The 20,453-nt window shown below is 38.7% G+C and overlaps 3 protein-coding genes across 7 annotated transcripts; 1 reads left to right on the top strand and 2 right to left on the bottom strand.

Moving 5' to 3' along the window:
* Positions 1 to 2,931: 2,931 nt before the first annotated feature.
* LOC129721684 (neuronal membrane glycoprotein M6-a) lies at positions 2,932 to 8,602 on the bottom strand. 3 transcript variants are annotated; one of them, XM_055674554.1, is made up of 5 exons: positions 8,296 to 8,602; positions 7,240 to 7,578; positions 5,466 to 5,625; positions 5,092 to 5,402; positions 2,932 to 5,033 (listed from the first exon to the last, which is right to left on the bottom strand). In XM_055674554.1, the coding sequence occupies exons 1-5, from the start codon at positions 8,297 to 8,299 to the stop codon at positions 4,756 to 4,758; spliced, it is 1,092 nt and encodes a 363-aa protein (XP_055530529.1). In that variant the 5' UTR covers positions 8,300 to 8,602; the 3' UTR covers positions 2,932 to 4,755. The 3 variants fall into 3 exon arrangements, with proteins under 3 accessions (XP_055530529.1, XP_055530531.1, XP_055530530.1); XM_055674556.1 differs by lacking the exon at positions 7,240 to 7,578 and having other exon boundaries at positions 8,296 to 8,600; XM_055674555.1 differs by lacking the exons at positions 7,240 to 7,578; positions 8,296 to 8,602 and adding an exon at positions 6,459 to 7,230 and having other exon boundaries at positions 5,466 to 5,988.
* Positions 8,603 to 12,110: 3,508 nt separating this feature from the next.
* On the top strand, positions 12,111 to 15,845 carry LOC129723463 (lipoyl synthase, mitochondrial). Of its 2 annotated transcripts, XM_055677695.1 has the most exons (5): positions 12,111 to 12,269; positions 12,364 to 12,705; positions 12,854 to 13,343; positions 13,403 to 13,699; positions 13,761 to 15,845. In XM_055677695.1, exons 1-4 carry the CDS (start codon positions 12,204 to 12,206, stop codon positions 13,657 to 13,659), a joined length of 1,155 nt encoding a protein of 384 aa, XP_055533670.1. In that variant the 5' UTR covers positions 12,111 to 12,203; the 3' UTR covers positions 13,660 to 13,699; positions 13,761 to 15,845. The 2 variants fall into 2 exon arrangements, with proteins under 2 accessions (XP_055533670.1, XP_055533669.1); XM_055677694.1 differs by having other exon boundaries at positions 13,403 to 15,845.
* On the bottom strand, positions 14,186 to 19,058 carry LOC129723461 (cationic amino acid transporter 4). 2 transcript variants are annotated; one of them, XM_055677693.1, is made up of 4 exons: positions 18,781 to 19,058; positions 18,518 to 18,690; positions 16,667 to 18,121; positions 14,186 to 16,607 (listed from the first exon to the last, which is right to left on the bottom strand). In XM_055677693.1, exons 2-4 carry the CDS (start codon positions 18,657 to 18,659, stop codon positions 16,213 to 16,215), a joined length of 1,992 nt encoding a protein of 663 aa, XP_055533668.1. In that variant the 5' UTR covers positions 18,660 to 18,690; positions 18,781 to 19,058; the 3' UTR covers positions 14,186 to 16,212. The 2 variants fall into 2 exon arrangements, with proteins under 2 accessions (XP_055533668.1, XP_055533667.1); XM_055677692.1 differs by having other exon boundaries at positions 18,870 to 19,058.
* Between the last annotated feature and the right edge of the window lie 1,395 nt (positions 19,059 to 20,453).

Here is a 20,453-nt window from a genome sequence, read left to right as displayed (position 1 = left end):
CCGCCAACGTTTACTTCCATATCTAACTATGAAGAAACAGCCGATATTGGTCAAAATACGGGTCGGTGCACGAAGATCAAGCTAGGACTAAAAAATGATGCCCGTTAAAACCTGGGAGGTAAACATCTGAACCTGAGCCAAAAGTTTTTGAAGCTCTTCTCGGAAGATCTCGGAAGCCAATGTACAACGATTTTTTTTCTTTTTTTTTTATATGCCCAGCTGTAGCGTTAATACGCTGGAATCTAAGGCTGGGACTTTGAGCGGAATCTAACAGCATTACAGAAGAGCGTAGCCATGTTGCTTACTTCGACACTGCAGCCTTACCGCTATCTGAAAGATTCCAAGTTTGGTTTCGGATTGTTTTATTGGTTACTGTTGCACTAGGCCCAAGTTATATAATGAATGTAAGGTCAAAACCTCCAGGAGCAATTCAACCTGACAAGACCAAAGGCACAGATGAACAAATTTACTCTGGACTGGAGGTTCCAACGGTAAATATATGATTTGAATGGAGAACGTACCTGTTATCACCGGTTCATATTACCGATTTTACCTCACATACCACAGTAGTGTTGGCTATACCTTTCCAAGCCATCCAACCGTTGGTACTTATGTCGGCAGTCTTCCTCGTGTTCTTGGTCGTTCCTTCTCACGTCTGCTACCTTTATTCATGCCGTCATCTGTCCTCGATCGCTCTCTTTGACATGTCCCATGCAAAACCGTTCGCGTTTCTGCCCTATGTCATGTACCTGGTTCTTTTCGTTGTTCTACTGCGGCAATTTTCATCTCGCAGCCGCAGAACGATAAAAAAAAGAGAGAAGGGAGTGGATTCGGGTTATTCGCGTTGAGAGATTTTGAAGGCTGTTCGCACCTACGTGAACACTCATATGTAATTGTCAAAATGTGCGTGATGACAAAAGCAAAAATATTTCCTTTCTTCTTTTTCGCATGCAAAAACTAAACAAATATCAGCAACACCGTCAACGAGAATTAACAACAAAACCAAACAGTACAATCAACACACATCCACATTTACGCTGTCAACATATTTTAAACCCTTTAACCACCCATAGACGCAAGGGAAAAACGTACAACTGATAACGAATTTCTTTATTCCACTGGGTCAGAGCACACCCGCCCCTGGAATAAAGAAACGACCTTGCAACTCACAACGCAAGCAAGAAAGACATGCCAGAAGCTGACGACGTTCAATGCATGGGGCATTGGTATACCGAAATTAACAAAAGTTACGATGCGCGATTAACTATTTTTGAGGTGCCAAATGCGCGATAATGGGTCGAATCAAAGAGAAAAAAGAAACGTTCCGACAGCTGTCAGATTGTAACTGGGATTGACATATGGGAATAAAGAAATTCGCGCAGTTAAAATAGCTGATGTTTAGTGAAGAAAAAAAAACACACACATGTATATATATAGAAAAATGATAATATGAGTAGTAGTAGTAGTTGTGAAAGGAATTAGAAGGGTTAGTAATGCTACTTTATATCTATGAGTGCAATGGGTGGACGTCAGTCACGAGGTTTTGTTAGTAATGTTAGGGTTAGTATAAACCTCGCTTAAGCCCTACCGACCCCGCCAGTATTTAGTTTTGTTAGGTCATGCGAGACTAAAACCAGCGGTGTGATAAGTCAAGCGTAATCAAACATAACGAATGCTATTATGGTGATTATTGAATATTTAGTTGTTACTATTATGTTATTACTATATTATTATTTATATTATTCAGCTGGGCATAAAAAATAAAATAAAAAATTATTATCTATATTATTAGTTGTCTAATCAAAAATTGCGTTAGGAAATACGCTTGACAGATCACCGTCAAGTCCTCCACCCATGGGTAGGGACAACGATTTTTTTTGTCTGTAGCTTTATCCAAGCCGTGTGATACTCGACAGATTATAGCGGATTGTAGATGAGAGTGTTCTTTTTTAGCTTAGTATTTCGCTATAATTTTGTTTAATATCAATGCAGTACGGCAGTTGGATTCCTGCAGATCTGTATTGCGCTGTTTTTTAGAATTTATCAATACCGACACTCAGACTTACAGATTTTCCTAGAATACCGAGTGCCACAAATCAAATTCATACAAAGGGTTCAAATTCATCATACAAATTTTCAACTTTCCGATCACCCTGCCTACCACGGCAAATCCTGATATTAAGCTTACCTTATCTTACTAAAACAAACATCGGTTCTGATCGCAGAATGGGCTTCCTCATGTTCAAGTTTTTAATTTGCGTAATACAGCATCATTTACCAAAAAGTGATCAGAGCTATGCTCTTTTTTGTTGAAACATTTCCTATCCTGTGATACTCGTAGAGATGCAGTGGTGCCCGCGGTCTCGAAACAAATCGAGTATCATCATCCCTTTCCTTCCCAATTATTACCGCCTTTGGTCGTGGCCGGCGTCGTTATTTGTCAGTTGTAAAAGTATTTTGAACCAGTGTAGAATGAAATGTGAGAATGTAGTATGCCAGATAAGTCTGGATTTTGCCAGATTTCTGTTTGCGCGCCAGACAATCAGATTAACCTCAGAATCTGCCAGATATTTGCCAGATTTCATCCGCGTCGCCTCGCAAAAAGGTCATTACTACAAGATGGGCCGTGCCTGGCCTTTATCTACCTACACCCGGCGAGAGCAAAAAGAAAAGGTTATCACTTTTATTTCTGCCAGGAATTTTATCCAAAAATGAGTGACAGATTTTTGCCAGACTTATTATTTTCGTTTTGCCAGATTTTATTCAAAACTTAGTGGCAACGCTGACTGCTAGTCCCAAGCACCATTCATCTGGTTCATTTTACATTTTTTTTCGGTTCGTCCAATCACGGAGTGCAACTACGGGCAATTTACCTAAGCTAAGTTAGATATTGATTTCTCTTTGAGTTAGTTTAACGAAAGAAATCAGAACTGTTCATTTGAACCAAAAAGTTCAATTCCTAAAACGTTATCATTTATTTTATTCATGTTTTTTTTGTAAGATTCCGGTACAAAGACTAAATGCTATCTTAGAATACGAACATCATTGTTGGAATATTTTACAAAAAATAATCTGTTTTTTTTTTCTCGAACGGGTTTGGATGATGAAATGTAATGATGTAATGATAAAAAGTGATGTCAATAAAATTCACGAAAACGAAACATACTATGAATATATTAATGAGTCAGTATGGTAGAACTTGTAGTTCAGAATGTTTACCACTTGGCATTTGCGAGATAGAGAAAGCATTTTCACATCTAAGATACATTGGAATAGAATTATTGTAAACAGTTATAATGCGATAGGTTCGTTTAGTTAATAAAGCAGCATTGATTAGATGATTGTAAATGGAATGGAATTCAACAAATACTGATTAAATACTCGAATTCACGTAAGGTTTGATTGTAGAGGTAACAGTATGGGTGGATTAATAGAATGCGATTATAGATGATTATGTTGATGATAGAAGAATGATTGTGTAATATGTTGCATTGAATTGTTAATGTCTCAAAGATTTTAGAGGTTATTATAAGCCTTCATATTGGTGTTTCTATCAAAACTGTAAATATACACGCAATCTCCTTAGTACGGGGTGTGAACCTCTTTTCTAAACAACCACATTAATTTCACTACCTGGGAAACAATTTTATTTCACTTCAGTTTAAGACCGCCCTAAGAAACCTTACTGGCGTTTACTCATGTTACGTGCAATTCCTATTTTTGCATGTTCCATGATGTTAGGCTATGTTGACGTGAGTGAGTTCTGCAGTTTTTCTTAGTTGTTGAGCTACTTTCTCTGTATTGTTATGGAATAAGTAAAATATATTTACTCTGCATCTAAACTTTGTGGTTTCTACGATATCACACGGTGTTGTAGGTTGGTCAACTTATGAATGCAATCTTCGTTTCTGTTATTTCGTGTAGGAAGCTGCGGGGTCTATTCTATGCTACACTTGCAAAGAGTTAAAGGTTCAGGTTCTGGATATGTTCTTGCTGCTTTGAATTTTGTTTAATGCACGAGTCCTTTAAGTAAAATTGATGTTCAACAACAATGGATTAAAGGCCCTATTTCACAGTCACCTCAACTAGTGAAAGGTAAATTTGCGATTTAAGTTACCTACTGACTGTAGTCAAGAAATAACTTTGAAAATCGCTCCAGTGAGTAAACTGTCAGTTAGGTGAGATGTCTGTATGAATAATTTCATAATGCGATTGAATAGTGGTAAGTGTGATCTGTTTAAGCAACTTACTTCGATGCAAATCTCCGTAAACATAGTTCCGCGCCCTGATATTTGCGTATCTCTGTACTACTGAGTGTATACACGGTTTTACAAAAAAAAAAGATTATTGTAGGATTGTCAGCCTTATTTTGTGTTGTGCTTTCGTATTGTGTCGTTTATGATCTTCGATTGTTCGTTTACTGGTTCGTTTAAGATAATGAACGCTTACAAATATATTAACTGGATCCAGGAGTACTCACATTGAGCAGTTGAAAAACGAATGGAATGATATCAATTGGAAAATGGACGGACAAACTTATGTCAATTGATCAATAACTAGAACGCAAAATTTTAGGTGTGAAACTATATCTAAAAACCTACGCTATGCAAAAAAGAAAGCTCAACTTAGAAGGAAAAAAATCATAACTACACTTAGTCGTGTAACTAAGAGAACTTAAACGTAAGTTGCTCGTAAATCACCACAAGCTGCCGATCATCAGGTGCTGTGCTCAATATAAATCTCCTGGACGGTATCCTAGAACCGATCCTTGGACGCAGCCGTGTACTCCATTTCGGTCAGGTTTTGTATCTCCTGCAGCTCTTGAAACTTTTCATGGTCCCGAATGTGGGCGTAGTTAGCAGCCAGACACATCAAATAGTGAACCAAGCTCAGAATAATCAACAAACAGCTCACCGTTGCCAGGATGAACATAATTTCACACTTTTCGACTCCGTCTTTACAGAAAGCTTTAACCTTGCTTTGCTCGCAAATGTTCATGTCCTCTTGTTTTACTCCCGCCGGGAACATAAAATCTGTAATGACGAAGATAGCTTTAAAAAATGATTGATTATTACACGAATCAGAACTTACAAAACTGAGTCAAATCGATACAATTCCGATGAGATTGCACATTCGGATTTTCGCACATTTTCCAAAACACCGTGAACATGAAGGTGACAATACCCAGGAAACAAAAGATCACAATCCAGACAATCTTCAGCAAATAAGTGATACCCATAAATACGGCACAGGTAATGCGTCCACCAACGCGTGAGCCCCACGCTCGATAGACCTTGTACCGGGTGGCGCCAGTGGCGAGGAATCCAACAAACAGAATCATCAACCCGAGGGCAGCCATCGACGCACCGATAACCACGAAGATCAGTTGTACTGCTTCAATCCTGCAATTGCACGAATGCAGTGAGTTAGTTGGGATAATCTGCGGAACACTGTATAAGACTTACCACACCAGTCGAAGATGAAAAACCTGATCTAACATGATAATCGCTAGCGAGGTGCCACGATACATTGTGCCGCAGAAGATACCCACACCGATAAGGCACATGACAGTCGCTATCAGCGTAGCGTAGGGCACTCGGGTCATACATGATCGGCAGCAGTCCCCTAAAAAGATGAGGGTTCCGTTGGAAATCATATTACAATTTACACCACGAATTTCGCCCTATCGATGAATTTGACAAAGAAATAAGCAAGAGATATTTTGCTGCATTAATGACATATGCATTGTGAAATAATAGTATTTGATGTTATTTTTGCCAAAACTAGGCGACAGGTAATAGGTAGCGTTAATATCGATATTATTTGACTGTTTTGTTTTGACTAACGCAAATGAATTGAAGTGCGATTTTAAATTGAGAAACATAACATTTACCATAAAGTATGTAAAAGAAAAAGTCAAATAATGTGGCGAATACTTGACAAAGTAAAGTTCATGTGTAAAAGAAAATAAACCGAAAAACAGGTTTTCTAATGTCGTTTTCGTTTTTGCGGTGTAGCTACCCCGCGGACTACACTTTGTCCTATCACAGTTTTTTTTACATTTTCCGGACTATCCCGGACTACCCTTTTTATGTCCCGGACAGTCCGCGCAAGAAACAGAGTGCAGTTTTGAAGACACCAACACATTCACACGTATGTGTCAAAATAAAAAAAAAATGTGTCAAAATCGGTTTGCTTTGATTATCGTTCTTCGCGTGTCAAACATCAGGTTGAATTTTATTTATTTTATTTTGTTATTTGGTAATTTTTCATTAAATTGGCAAATTTTTCGTACAGTAGCACAAATGCGATAAAAGACAATGGCGATAATGACCAAAACAAAAGTGACAGTTACCTCTGGTATTACGTACACCATTGCAACTGCTCGGAGTGTTTTTTTTTTCAGCTGCAAAGCGTAGTCCGGGACGGGATAGTCCTGCCGTAAAAACGAATTCGACATAATTCTCTTTATTATTTTTTCGCGAAAAGTCGAATTTTCGTTTTCGTTCGAATTCATTAAATACCGGACTACTTCGTGATAAAGACGAATAGTCGCCATGTTTTCCTATCTAGTTTCACTCTTGTCACGAAGTAGTCCGGAATTACTCAAACGTTCGAAAATATAAATATTGTTTCCAAATTTGTTCGAACAAATTAATTTTATTCACGATCGCACATAGAAATAAGAGTGAAAGTCAGCAGAACAGCTTGTTAAAAGTGTAAAAATTGAGTGCTCGTTCAATGCTCAACAGATCAATATGAGGACTCATAAAGCAAATAGAGCATGTGTATATGGATGTTGACTTTTTCTTTACAGAATTGACAACATTAAATTACCACTCGTGGTCTGCAGACTTTGTACTTTTAGTCTATATGACATGGCGAAATGAAATTGAATGTGTAGAATATATTTTAAACATTGGAAACAAACGTAGGCCCAACACTGCCGTTGTCTTCCATAAGTCGGTGTTAATGTATGAACAAAATGACAAACTTTTTACAAGCGTGAAATTTAGTAAACCTAGTAGAAGACTTGTACTATAAAGCATAACATAAAAACAGGACTATCCCAAAAAGAATTTTTACCCACTAACGCAATAGTGGACCATCTGTGTGTGCAGAGTGAACGATGAGCGATTCGACAGAAAACATCTAGATGACTAATGTGCTCGACGATTCACAATTCCACACGTAAACTAGTACCTAACTGGGGTAGTATCAAAAGCTTGGGTATCAAACCTTTCGACCGCCGGCCGTGTATCGTGTTATCAGAGTACCGATCTACTGATAAGTTAGATCGATAGGCGAGGCTCCGTCGGCTGAGACTCCTTTGCTGCGGCTGTGGATATTGTCCGGACTCGCGTACTCCCTGTCCATTTTGTGCTTTGTTCAATGTGTTGTAAGCCCTTGTAAGAGTTCCATCGTCATCGAAGTTAGTTTCCAGGAGAAAGTCATCACGAATCTGCTGTGAAGGTACGCGATTCCGCGATCCCATTACACTACTGTAGTACTTGTTGCTGTTACTATCGGCCCTTGTAGCCTGTTGCCTCTGCGATAAATATTCACTTACTGTTCGCACTAAACCCGAGGTTGCGTTGTGTTAGGTGTCCAGTTTCCAGTCAATTAGAGCACACAAAGAGACCCCGTCGCAGTAGTTGTAATCAGTCCAGCGGAACGCGTGACACATAGAAACAGATGAATTCGTGGAATACTCATGTACGAGAAAGCGTATCATTCAACGCTTATGTAGTATAGAGTATTGGCTTAACCTAGATTAACAGATCGAAAGCACAATAATAGTATTCATTATGCTTTCTTTGCTCCGTACAACCCCACAACTTTAGTTTTCACGATTTATATCAGTAAGATATCAGAACCCTTAAGCCTATCTCGATTTACAGCCCTAACTATTGCACTAAACACAAATTCAAAGTTACACCAGATGTTCGGCTACGTTGGCGGTGAACTACACTGTTAATTATGCTGTTTATTGATTAAATGGCATTTTTCGAATCTATTTCCATTAATTAAAACGAAATTTCACTCCTACTATCCCTAACACACAGTTCATCTATCAAGTGTTTGCTTCATCCCAGCCAAGTTCCTATATGCTATGCTGGTATGTGTGCATGAATGGAGAATTTAGTATCTTCACCACTTAACTTCACACACCTACCACTGGCCCCACCTTATTCAAAAGAACGTTCGAATATAACATTATCAGAACGAAGCTGATGCTGATATGTTATCAATATCCTGTGTTATCACTTTTTTACGTTCACTGTTTATACATACCCATTTTGGCTTCACAGCAGTATTTTCGCAAAAGACTTTATCAGTGGCAGTGTCTTGTTTGACGCCGTCGAAATCACAGTCGCTGCGCTCTGGAAATTCAATTTTATATTTTCACAGAAGATCGTACTAAAAACTACAAACTTCTTCTGCCACTGCACAAAACACTGCAAAAACTAAAAAGGGAGACAGTATTTCGCATCAAACAGTGCTGATAATGGGACTTAAATTAACGTTTTTCGCCATAAACAAACGAAACTCATCCGACATAAACCTTTTACATGTTTCAGCAAAAAAATATTACATTGACGTTTAATTTTTAGCTCGGCGTTGAATTTTAGTACATCGGTAGTGTGATTTCGATACACGTATCCCATAAAAAGTTTTGCGTTTAATTGAATCACGAATTCAGTAGAGCAACTAGCTTTTTTTTATTTTTTCTTTGATGCTGAAAATACGAAATGATCGTTTTATCGTAGCGTAGCTCTCGTTTTTTATTATCTGTCTCTGTAGTTGATAGTGTCTGTGGTATTTAATCTATTAGTTTGTAAACAAATGTGCTGTCGGTAGCTAACAACAGAGGGATGTTATTTTTACCCGAAGTTAAATTGCATGTGAGTAATTATAGTGCAAAACATGCACATGCATATTTATATCGGATAATGCATGAATGTTAAATTCATTTTCTACGAAACGTATTCTGAGTTCATAAATAACAACCTTCCGGCAACACTTCTATTCATAATAGACCGTTTTATAATTTGCCCGAAAAAAATAAAATCAAAAAAACCTTAAAAGTTGCTGTAATTGTACACAGTTTTACCATAATTTAATTATGTTTTGCATTGTAAATACATCATTTTTACAATAAATATCATTGTCCAGAACAATAAAAAACATTGTTTTTGCCTTTTTTACCATGAAAAAGGGGGGTTGTTATGTATTGCGCACTTCCCACCAAAATGGACTGCACACTTTGAAAGTGCAACAACAAAGAAGTGTGCATCAAAGTGCTCATTGACACTTATGAATTCATTTTCGCGACGGTACCACACCGTTCCGGAAGTTACAAGGTAAAAAGTGTAACACGAGTGTAGCCATACCGCAAAAACGAATTTACCATCACCCATTTTGACAGCTTACTTTCATTCGTGTGCGGCAGTGCTGCCAAAAAACAATATTAGAAAAAAAGTTATAAAAATATTGGAAATTTAAAAAAAAATCTTGTTTGTGGTTGTAATAATTTATTCATGTACGGACATCTAATAAGTGTTACGCAATACATTCAATAAATTCCACGCTTGATTGAATATTTAAAAATAATTAGTTAGAGTTTGAATCAATCAGGGGTGACATTGCGCATTTCGTTTCGAGCAACTCGAACAAAACTAAATGATCGCTGGGGGCGCTATGTTTCGTTTTTGTATTTTTTTCGACTTTGCGGGTTAGATGAGTCGCAGGACAAATGACAATGACCTTTTAAGCTTAAAGCATAACTGGCAGTATGTGACCTACTCGAAAATAGCGAAAATCATTCGAATCGAGCTGCGCAATGCCACCCCGGATTCCAAAGGAAGTATATTAGTGTTACTCCATTTTTTCTGGCAACAAAAATGCACAGATTCAAACTGTGCTTGAAGAAGTGAGCTGAAAATCCAGTAGTCAAAGAAATAAGGAATATCTCAACATCATTTTCCAGGCACTTTTCCCATACATTTAGAAGTCACTGACAATGTTTTTCATGGTAAAATTATTGTCGGTGGTAGATTCAACAACAAAAACCTTGTGAAAACATGGTAATAACAAGAAACATTCGCAAGCTTACAGTAGAAATAATATGTTTTTTATGGTTACAATAAAAATATTGTTCATTTGCTGTTCTCACCACAAAATACATCGTTTTTCAATTTTTTTTTCGGGTGATAGAAGATAAAGTATTTCCTGATATTGACGGTGGTCTCATTGTGGGGGTCTACTACGAAAGGCTGAAACTCAAAAGGCTGAAACACGAAAGGCTGAAATCCGAAAGGCTGAAATCACGAAAGGCTGAAATCACGAAAGGGTGAAATCACGAAAGGCTGAAATCACGAAAGGCTGAAAGCTACATAAGGCTGAAAACACGAGAGGCTGAATCACGAAAAGCTGAAAAATCATAAGGCTGAAATTCACAAAGTTCATTTTAAAAAAAAACACTCGCGGCCTACGGCCGACTCGATTGTCCGAGATGTATGCTGTCCTTACTCGCTATCGCTCGTTCGGACTAAACTAGGGGATCACCCCTATGAGTCAGTAGACCTAGGAAAACGAACGAACCTATACAGTGGTGATTTCTGCGGGGGGGGGGCTGCCCCCCCGCAGTGGCCGGCGCTTCCGACGGCGGGTCGCCGGCGCACACTCGCGGCCTTCGGCCGTCTCGCCCTGAATCATCTAGGAAACGTGTACAAGAGTCAAGTGTGTATAGATTCAAATGTTGCCGAAAATTAATTTTCCATTGCACAAACCAATTAATACTCAAACATTGAACTCTGTCACATGATAAAGGTTTATTATCCATATGTCCGAAATTTTCAACGGTTAGGATTCAAGTTACAAAAGTTTCAGCCTTTTATGTTTCAGCCTTTCGTTCATTCAGCCTTTTGTGGTTTCAGCCTTTTGTGCATTCAGCCTTTCGTTATGAAACATACTTTTCAGCCTTTCGAGTTTCAGCCTTTCGGGTTTCAGCCTTTTGAGTTTCAGCCTTTCGTTACTAACCCCATTGTGGAGTGCTTTCTGTCAACATTTCATTCGTGAATTGAGCAATAATTTGTTCTGAAACATCTCGAAAAATGGTTATTGTTCCTGCCAATGATGATGGCGCTAGTGTTGACCACACTGTTTAAGCTCCGTGCATTGTGGGGCATAAGTTGTCACACGATTCAAGTAAAAAGTTTTTTTAAATGTTATTTTTAAATATAATAATAAACTGGAAACAATAAAAGGGTTATTAGAGTAATTTAATAGGCTCACTTTTTAGAAAAACAAACTTGAGTGAATCCACCATTGGTGACATCTGATACTATTTCGAATTTAGAATTATCCAGAATTATTTGAGACATATCTGTACGTGACTGTCACTTGGAGCGTAGTTGTAGTTGCTTAGTTTGGGTTGGAATGAAAGGGAAAATATCCAAATGTCCAGAGATTTCAAGCGCACAAGGTTTGCTTTTAGTGTGGTAGAATATGCGTTTTACAGAGTTTCGTTTATTGTAAGAGGCTTAGAACATTTTAAAAAGAAGTATAAATGAGCTAAGGGGCTAGACATTATTATTCTCATGAAAAATATTTCGATAATACTACATGATATTGTTTGATACTTTTGTATATTTATCGTTTTTCTCACAATTGACATCCTTCCAACGATAATGAAAAGTCAATGAGCTATGATATAGAGAGTGGAGTGCTCAAAAATGAAACGATAAATACTTTGTAATAATAAATGTTGGAAATATTTTGCAATATATCAATAGACTTTTGCCCCTAGTGAATGAGTGCAAAAAAAATTTCAACTGAAAAAAATCAAACGAAAACTTCTAGGTATTGCTTGGATGAAAATCAAAAATTATCGTATCCCGCATAATCAATAACCATAGCCGTTAGATAATGCAGATCGTTTAACGATAACCCACACATTTGTGACTATATCCCGAACTAGTTGTTAAGCAAGTTTTATGGTTATTGATTATGCGGGATCGCTATCATAGAACCTAACAAATGTTATTTGAAAGATTTCATGGGAATGTACTAAAAACTCTGATGACACATCGAAGAACGTCAAAACGGTCAAAACAGAAAATTAATGTTTTGCTGATCTCGATTTCAGCTGCTTGGCACTCTCGGCAGTACATCCAGTGTGCTTAATAAAAGTTCATAAAATGTCGCAGCTATCTACAAGTGTATTGAAAAACACGCTTCAAAATAGTAAATTTAGTTGTTTAAAGGTGAGCTAAATCAAATAGTATTGACGAAGGGTTTTCGCCTAATAAACCTGCTGCCCAAGATGATTACGAAACACTTAGTACATATTTCATTCAGGTTCATGCTCAATGCAAACACACGGCTGCTACGCCGTTACAGAACATCCGAGAGCGGCTAGAGAGTGGCCCCAGCTTTCAAGACTTTGTCCAGAACCCATCGTACAATCGGGATGACTGGAGCGAATACGAGGGAAAATTGAAACGCGAGAAGGGCGAGAATGAGCGGCTCAGATTACCACCCTGGTTGAAGACGAAAATACCGATGGGGAAAAACTACAGCAATATTAAGGAACAATTGCGAGAACTAAAGCTGGCGACCGTCTGTGAGGAAGCAAAGTGTCCCAACATTGGTGAATGCTGGGGTGGTGGAGAGCATGGCACGCAAACTGCTACCATAATGGTAAGTCGTTGCTATATACAATGCGATAAGGGAAGGCACGGTTTTACTTTTATTTTCATTTGGGTTATCAGCATGTGTACAACAAGCTACGATGGTTTTTTTTAAATTTCATTTTAACACATTTAAACTGATATGTCAACATTTGTAGTTGATGGGTGATACTTGTACGCGTGGATGTCGCTTCTGTAGTATAAAAACAGCTCGTGCTCCACCTCCACTGGATCCAGCGGAACCAGTGAATACAGCGACTGCGATCGCCTCCTGGGGTCTGGATTATATTGTGCTTACCTCAGTTGATCGAGATGATTTACCTGATGGGGGATCAAACCATATTGCGGCAACCATTAAAGAGATCAAAAAGCAGAATCCCCGCATTTTTGTTGAGTGTCTTGCACCGGATTTTCGAGGTGACACAGAGAGCATTAAAACTGTAGCCCTTTCCGGATTAGATGTTTACGCTCATAACATTGAGACAGTGGAATCATTAACACCGTTTGTCCGCGACCGTCGAGCCGAGTACAGACAAAGTTTGAAATGTCTCGAAAATGTAAAGGAAATAAATCCAACGTTAGTTACGAAAACATCGATAATGCTTGGACTCGGTGAAACAGACGAACAAATCGAGCAGACTTTGAAAGGTGAGAATCAAACTGTTCACTTTCTTTGCAAGTGAATTCGATTTCATTCTATTTTCAAGACCTTCGTACGGTTGGTGTAGACTGTTTGACACTCGGCCAGTACATGCAACCTACCAAGCGGCATCTCAAAGTCATTGAATACGTCACACCGGAGAAATTCAAGCATTGGGAAACACGTGGAAATGAATTAGGCTTTTTATACACCGCCAGTGGTCCGCTGGTGCGTAGTTCATACAAAGCGGGAGAATTTTTCATCACCAGCATACTGAAGAATCGTGCACAGGAGGCAACTAGGAAAAATACTCCAACCGATTAAGGTTTTCCTCCTAAGGCGGAAAACTCACAATGAAATGAATGTGCGTGGTTCAACATATCGCATTAAAAGATTGTATATTTAAATAAAAAAACCTTTTTTAGGAACGATGCTATTTTTGCTGGAGCTGAATAAACTAATGTGATGCAATGTATATGCTACAATTTAGTTGATTTTTTTTTAAATCGCTATATGCTATACTTGGAATGTATAGGAAAATGAAAAGAGAATAATATACTCTGTTGATGCTTGTTGAATTAACCTTTAGATTTGGTTGACCAAATGTCGGTCAGTGCTCGAAAGTGTTCCTTGATGTTCTTGCAAAGTCCCTATATAACTGTTCCAATCAGCGAGAGCAATCGTACCCAGCTTTAATAATAAAACGTAGCTTTGCATCTAGTGGGATTGAAACGCTATGCAGTCGTTCGATACAAATAGCCATGCGTCGCCTTTTTTCGGATAGATGGGTGCGCTTTGTATCTCATGGAATTTCTGTTTTTTTTTTTGTTCATTGAAGAACAAACCTTAGTTACAGAAAGGATCTAATTTTATATATTTACATTTATTCTTTAGTTTATTCACATGTCGTGCGGATGATAGTATGCAGCAATAAAATGTCTACTTTTCTTCGACTCTCTGGTGGTTATTATTCAATAATTTCTACTAATTGATCTGTTTACCCTTTCTTTTGACATGTTGTTTGAATCTTATCCATACAACACGCATGTTTCGTTTATCGTATGCAATCAGGATTAATTTTTTCGCCGCTGGCTCGTATTAATGTAGATTTTAGCATTCTTACACTTTTGTATGGGTGATATTTATTTGCCTGTAGACGATCATCATGCTATTACATAGTGAAACGATTAGCTTATACGGAGGGTGTTTTATCTGTTTATTATTTTTCATGTGTGTGTATATATGTTCAATAGGAATATAAATAGCGTACTCTCTATCATTTAAATATATATTTGCTCTATAGAATTCAGACTCTGACAGATATCATACCCATAGAAAGCTACTAACTACTGTTATTGTTTTAATGTATTATTTTGTGAGTATAACTTTATATCTCTCCCACAATATTATGACGTGCTATCGGTTCTTGTATTGTTGCTATGTTGTATTCTTTTCTTCTCCTTTAAAAAATCGTATGTAAAAAATGTAGGATTTGTGTGGTGGGATAAACATGAATCACTAAAACGTTTCTATCAAGCAATAATGAATGATCCTGCTGCGAAACTTTTACGATGACGGGGAAATCTACAAATAATTAAAAAGTCTAAGGAAGCGCATGGTACTGTCATAAATGACGATATTGTTGTAATGGAATTATTTGGCTAACTCACTGTAAAAAAAAATTTAAAGAAAATATAAAGAAAAAGCTTTCGGTGCTGTCTTATTTCTTATTATTTCGTGTGTTTTTTTTTTCTAAAGTTGGTGGTGACTATCATACTTTTATAAGGATTTGGATTCACTAGAAAAGATGTGGAAGGTTTAACTTTTGTCTCCAATAACAATATTCAATTAGTCAAATTGACAGGAGCTTAACTATTTATGCAAAACAATTGAACTGGGTAAGAAAATTTAGTGGTGAGACGTAACTACGAGGAAGTTTTTAAGTTCTTTCAACTACACTGGTTTTGGTCGAATATCTGTCAACCATTTTGATTGAGATAATATTAATTTTAATATTGAACTGCGTCACGAGACCACATTTTTATCGCTAACGAAAAAAGGGAAATGTGTTGGGAAATTTTAAAAAATACTGATATTCTACAGTACGCAATGTTAGTGTCATGTTTAATGTTGTTTAGGTTTAGCTAACTCTATAGTTATTATTCTGCATGTTTTTCTGAATGTTGTGTTTCTGTTGCTATAAAATGCGGCCGTTATCAAATTTGTTTGGTTGGAGGGAATTTTTTTTATTTATTGTTTGCCATATAGTAGTTATTTCACAGTTTCTGTAAAACAATTTTCTTTTATATGCTCGAGAAACATCGAATACGGAAAGCCACTGCGACAGTCTTACTGATTGTCTTTTAGAGCAAATTTAAGTGTGTCTGCTGAAGCTAAACTAATGTTTATTTTGTCGTTATACGAGTCGTATGCATTGCATATTGTGTAGAGGAAAAAAAACTTATCACTTCAGAGTGAAATTGAAAATAAAGCTGAATACAAATTAGAAGGATTCTTTTCAGTAATTAGAAATACTAGGATGGCCCAAACATTGAAAATATGCTATGCGAATGATTTACGTTTGGTTTGTTAATATCTTGTCCACTTTTTTGGAGAAAACTTGCATTAACGTAATTTTTAATTATTCATAAACAAATTTTATGAAATACATTGCACAATAACAATAACATTTAATTGTAACTCGAAGCTTAAACTTAGTTTTAAAATATTGTGCGAAGAATATTGTTTATCTTAGTAGCTGATAATTTCCGCAGCTCTAACAAAATCTGAATAGTGCTTATGAAGAATAATTGTGCCGATGTTAAGCGTAAACATAAGCATTCACTAACGATTGCTATTTGCACTAACGCGTGTAACTTAAGAATCATCATCGTCATCATCAATGATAGCCTGTTTGTCGACGCTCTTTCGGCTCACCCTGCCTTTAACAATTTTGGTCACGGTTACCCTGGCACCCCCTGCTAGGCCAGCCGAATGCGTGGAACCCCAGCCACGAACTGCCTCCTGTGTCGACATCAGCATTGAGTAGGAAGTTCCCAGCTCTCCCTCTTTGCTGTTGTGGATGCCGTACAAAAAGTAAACCAACATGCCAATCGACAGCCAGATGAAAAAGCGAAACCACGTAAGGAAGCTCAAGTGTACCATCAGTTCGATGTTACAGAGTATGCTCAGCGCAGGAATGTATGGCACCAGAGGCACCTTGAACTGAAGCCCTCGAGTGTTCTGATGATGAGCACTAATAACCACGATACCTACGGTGAATACAATACATAAAGAAATTACGAAGCGTGAAGTGCATAATCATACTCACATGCTACCAAACAGAATAAGAGAAACCCATACAAGCCCAGGGCCCACCAGGTTCCATTATACAGCTCATCCCACGAGGCCTGTAGTTGGAAGCAAATCGCAGCACTGAGAACGCAAAATAGTAATACGGCACCAGAGCAAGCGACCCCAGGCTCACAGCGACCTAGAAGAGGTTCCAACCAACGGAACTGCGGACGCAATCTACCCGCCAGAGCTATTTCAATCATTTCACTAGTCGGTGACGACGGATCCACAGCACTGGAGTGGGATGAAGATGATGCTGCTTCTTCCTCGTCTGTTCCAGGTGTATCGGGAGTCAGATGAACAGTTTCTTCCACCGAAATCGGTCTGTATCGAAGCACAATTACGCTAGCACTCACGATTGTGTACGCTAACAAAGTCCCAATGGACATAAATTCGACTAATTTTTCCAAATCGAACAATAGTGCTAACAACGCTGAGCAAACTCCAGAAACTGCCAGATTTATTAGTGGCACTTGGGTTTTGGTGTTAACTTTTCCGAAGCAGGAGAACAGCAATCCATCACTTGCCATCGCATACAAACATCTTGGTAGTGCGAACAGCGATCCAAGCAATGTAGTCGTCATTCCACAGATAGCACCGGTCGAAATCGCATACTTTGCCCAAGAAATTCCACGAACGCCGAACGCATCCGAGAGCGCTGCAGCCGGATTGATCTCGTTGTATGGTATCATAAGTGTTAATGCAGCACTAACCAGCACATATCCTATAGTAACCGCACACAACGACAGGATGGTTGCCAAGGGTATAGAGACACTAGGGTTTTTGGCTTCTTCCCCTGACGTAGCAATACTATCGAACCCCACAAACGCATAGAAACATGTAGCAGCACCAGCTAACACTCCGCCAAACCCGAATGGGAGAAATCCTTGATCCGGTAGAGACCAATTCTTTGGGTTTGCATACCAAAAACCAAGCACAATGACCAACAACATGACAGCCACATTAACTGTTGTCAATATACTATTTATCATAGCGGTAGCTTTTACACCCGTGCCCAGTGCAACGGCATAGCTCAAGCAGACAGCAAACGCCAAAAAGTCCGGATATTTTGCCAACAGTTGCTCATGCATCTCTCCGGTGATCTCCATTGTAGTGTTGGCCACAATATTCCCCAGCATAGAATCGATATACCCGCTCCAAGCACGAGCCACGGACGCTGCTCCCAGCATATGTTCCAGTATGATATTCCACCCGATCACGAACGCCCAAAACTCCCCGATGGAAACGTACGTGTAAACGTACGCCGATCCAGCCTTCGGCACTCGGGTTCCGAATTCGGCATAGCACAGGGCAGCCAATAACGACACTAATCCGGCTAGAATGAACGAGAGCACTATTCCGGGGCCAGCCATCTCGTGAGCCACCGTTCCCGTTAGGACGTATACGCCAGCACCGACCATGTGACCAATACCTGTTGAAAATGAATTTAAATAGATTTCAAATGTTTTTTTTAAGGTTTAGTGGAGCTACTTGTCCTTGCAAGTTATTGATATCGAAATAGTTAAGTCATATTATATATAAGAATGTTATTGTTAGTAGTGTATTAACAATAATAAGTTTTATAAATGGTTTTTCGTGGCATTACTTTTTAGGGTCACTTTTAAAGACGTAATTGTTAAACATATAAGCGCAACAGTGCGATAGTTTTCTACCACCCACATAACATACATAATAAAAAATTGATTTTTCGCTTCTCGCAGGAAAAAATAGCGACGTAAAATAATCGTGCGAGCACTTCTGCATCTTAATTCTTTTTCTTCAATCCTTTTTTTTATTGTTAAATCACCAGCTTGCACCTCACACTTACCTAGCAAGGTGATATCGAACGTGTTCAAACACCGATTCAGGGGAGTTTCCATCAAATCCGCCGGCAGCTGTTTGGTCCGGTTCATTTTGCTGCACAAACCGGACATTACGTGGCCCAGAATCATCCGTCTAGCGCTGGGCATCGCAAGGTACACAGGGGAGCCGAAAAGCTCTCTGCCAGGATGAGCCGTGTCCATATGGTAGCATGAAAAAATGATAAGATGTTATCAAAAATTCACACCTGCTCCGAAAACAGACTAATACGCATTTTCCAAACAGTAATAAGCTAACACCGTAAAACTAGAGTTACAACCGTTAGAGTAAGACACCAAAAACCGGAAGTTGTCTGCTACCTGATAGGGGTAATTTAACTTTTTTTAAATTTTCACTGGAAGTCTATCACCAGCAGCCAGCACAGCTGATAAGGGTACGAAATTGTGCTTTTGTCAGAGCCGTCTGGCCAAGGAAACAACTTGTTCGATTTTATCGTGTCTCAGGAAATCAATTTCTGACGACAGCATGCTTCGATCATGCGCATTTGCAATGGCGGTGCAGCTACGCGCCACTGATAAGATGAATGAAAGCTATTCGAAGGGAAAACAGCAACAAAGGGTGCGTTCATAGGTTTGGTAGGCATAATAGGCTACCATCCTTATTGTTGTTTCCGGTCGTATCTGACTTTTGCACGAAAAAATCTATATTCGAACAAATTTGAAAATTGTGTTCTCATTTTCAATTAGGTCAACAAATGGTTCATGTTCAAATTGATCTGCAAGAAAATGAACATATAAAATTATGATACTTTCTTCAGGATGATATTTATTTCTAGCCCTTCAATTACTTGATAGATTGAACCGAAACAATTTTTAAAATATCATTGAGATATGCATGTGCCATACGTTTTGAAACACGTTTCAAATTGGGTTTAAATCGAAAATGATCTAATTCTTTGATATCCTCCAACATAAAGTATGCATTGAATAATCCTAACATGCAATTCCAGTAATTTTTATTATATAATTATGTAAATTATACGTTTTCGCAGCATTGTTATCTTGGACTTCGAATTACAGTGAAATAGAATGTCGAAGATAATTATTTCAACGAACAAAAAAGGAAATTTATTTAAAGATATGTTGTTACATCGAGAGTGCGTCTGTTACAGAAGAAAAAAAGTTTTACTTATACTCTGCGCGCATTCGCAGTGACCACTCACACAGTCTCGCTGCTTACGACTCAACAGTGTGTGCAGAAGACAGGGCTGCACACGCACCGCACGTACACTAGGGGTGATACAATGATTGTCTCTCCAATACTCCTCCTCAATCAATGCTGTCACCACTGGTTTCCAATCCCATCATGTCGACGAACTTTTCAAATTTGGTCGCACCAAGTGGTTTTGTAAGTATATCAGCCACCATATGCTCCGTTGGACAATACTTCAAGTTCAACACCTTATCGTCACACAACTGTCTAACGAAATGCGCTCTAGTTTCAATGTGCTTTGAACGCCGACTTGTACGTTCAGAGCTTGCAAAAGTTATGCAACTCTGATTATCTCCTAGCACAGTCACAGGCCCTTGGCAAGGTTCACCCAATTCCTTTAGTAGACACCGAAGCCACACCAACTCCTGACTTGCTTCGCTGAGCGCCACATACTCCGACTCCATCGAAGACAGTGTTACACTCGATTGCTTCCGACTGCACCATGAAACGGCCGCACCAGCGAACATGTACACAAAACCAGTGGTAGATTTCCGAGTACGAATATCACCCGCCCAATCCGCATCGGAATATCCGACTAGGTCACCACCACCAGCATTGTCATACCGCAATCGCCAATTCTTGGTTGCTTGCAGGTAGCGGACGACTCGCTTCGCAGCCACCCAGTCCGCCTCTGTCGGTGAACTCACTCTTCGACCGAGTATTGATGCACT

Source organism: Wyeomyia smithii, chromosome 2 (genome assembly GCF_029784165.1).
Source record: "Wyeomyia smithii strain HCP4-BCI-WySm-NY-G18 chromosome 2, ASM2978416v1, whole genome shotgun sequence".
Taxonomy (NCBI): Eukaryota; Metazoa; Arthropoda; class Insecta; order Diptera; family Culicidae; genus Wyeomyia; species Wyeomyia smithii.
Note: the sequence above shows the minus strand (reverse complement) of the source record. Positions and strands in the feature narration are given on the sequence as shown.

What these genes read in the sequence shown, in the direction of transcription:
- LOC129723461 (XM_055677693.1), bottom strand. Translation starts at nt 18,659, where the DNA reads ATGCCCAGCGCTAGACGGATGATTCTGGGCCACGTAATGTCCGGTTTG. An exon ending in GTTCGATATCACCTTGCTAG is followed by an intron (nt 18,122 to 18,517) that starts GTAAGTGTGAGG and finishes CATTTTCAACAG; the next exon opens with GTATTGGTCACATGGTCGGT. An exon ending in CTTATTCTGTTTGGTAGCAT is followed by an intron (nt 16,608 to 16,666) that starts GTGAGTATGATT and finishes TATTCACCGTAG; the next exon opens with GTATCGTGGTTATTAGTGCT.
- LOC129723463 (XM_055677695.1), top strand. Translation starts at nt 12,204, where the DNA reads ATGTCGCAGCTATCTACAAGTGTATTGAAAAACACGCTTCAAAATAGT. An exon ending in CGCAAACTGCTACCATAATG is followed by an intron (nt 12,706 to 12,853) that starts GTAAGTCGTTGC and finishes CAACATTTGTAG; the next exon opens with TTGATGGGTGATACTTGTAC. An exon ending in AATCGAGCAGACTTTGAAAG is followed by an intron (nt 13,344 to 13,402) that starts GTGAGAATCAAA and finishes TCTATTTTCAAG; the next exon opens with ACCTTCGTACGGTTGGTGTA.
- LOC129721684 (XM_055674554.1), bottom strand. An exon ending in ACACGGCCGGCGGTCGAAAG is followed by an intron (nt 5,626 to 7,239) that starts GTTTGATACCCA and finishes TCATCTTTTTAG; the next exon opens with GGGACTGCTGCCGATCATGT. An exon ending in TATCGATTTGACTCAGTTTT is followed by an intron (nt 5,034 to 5,091) that starts GTAAGTTCTGAT and finishes TCGTCATTACAG; the next exon opens with ATTTTATGTTCCCGGCGGGA.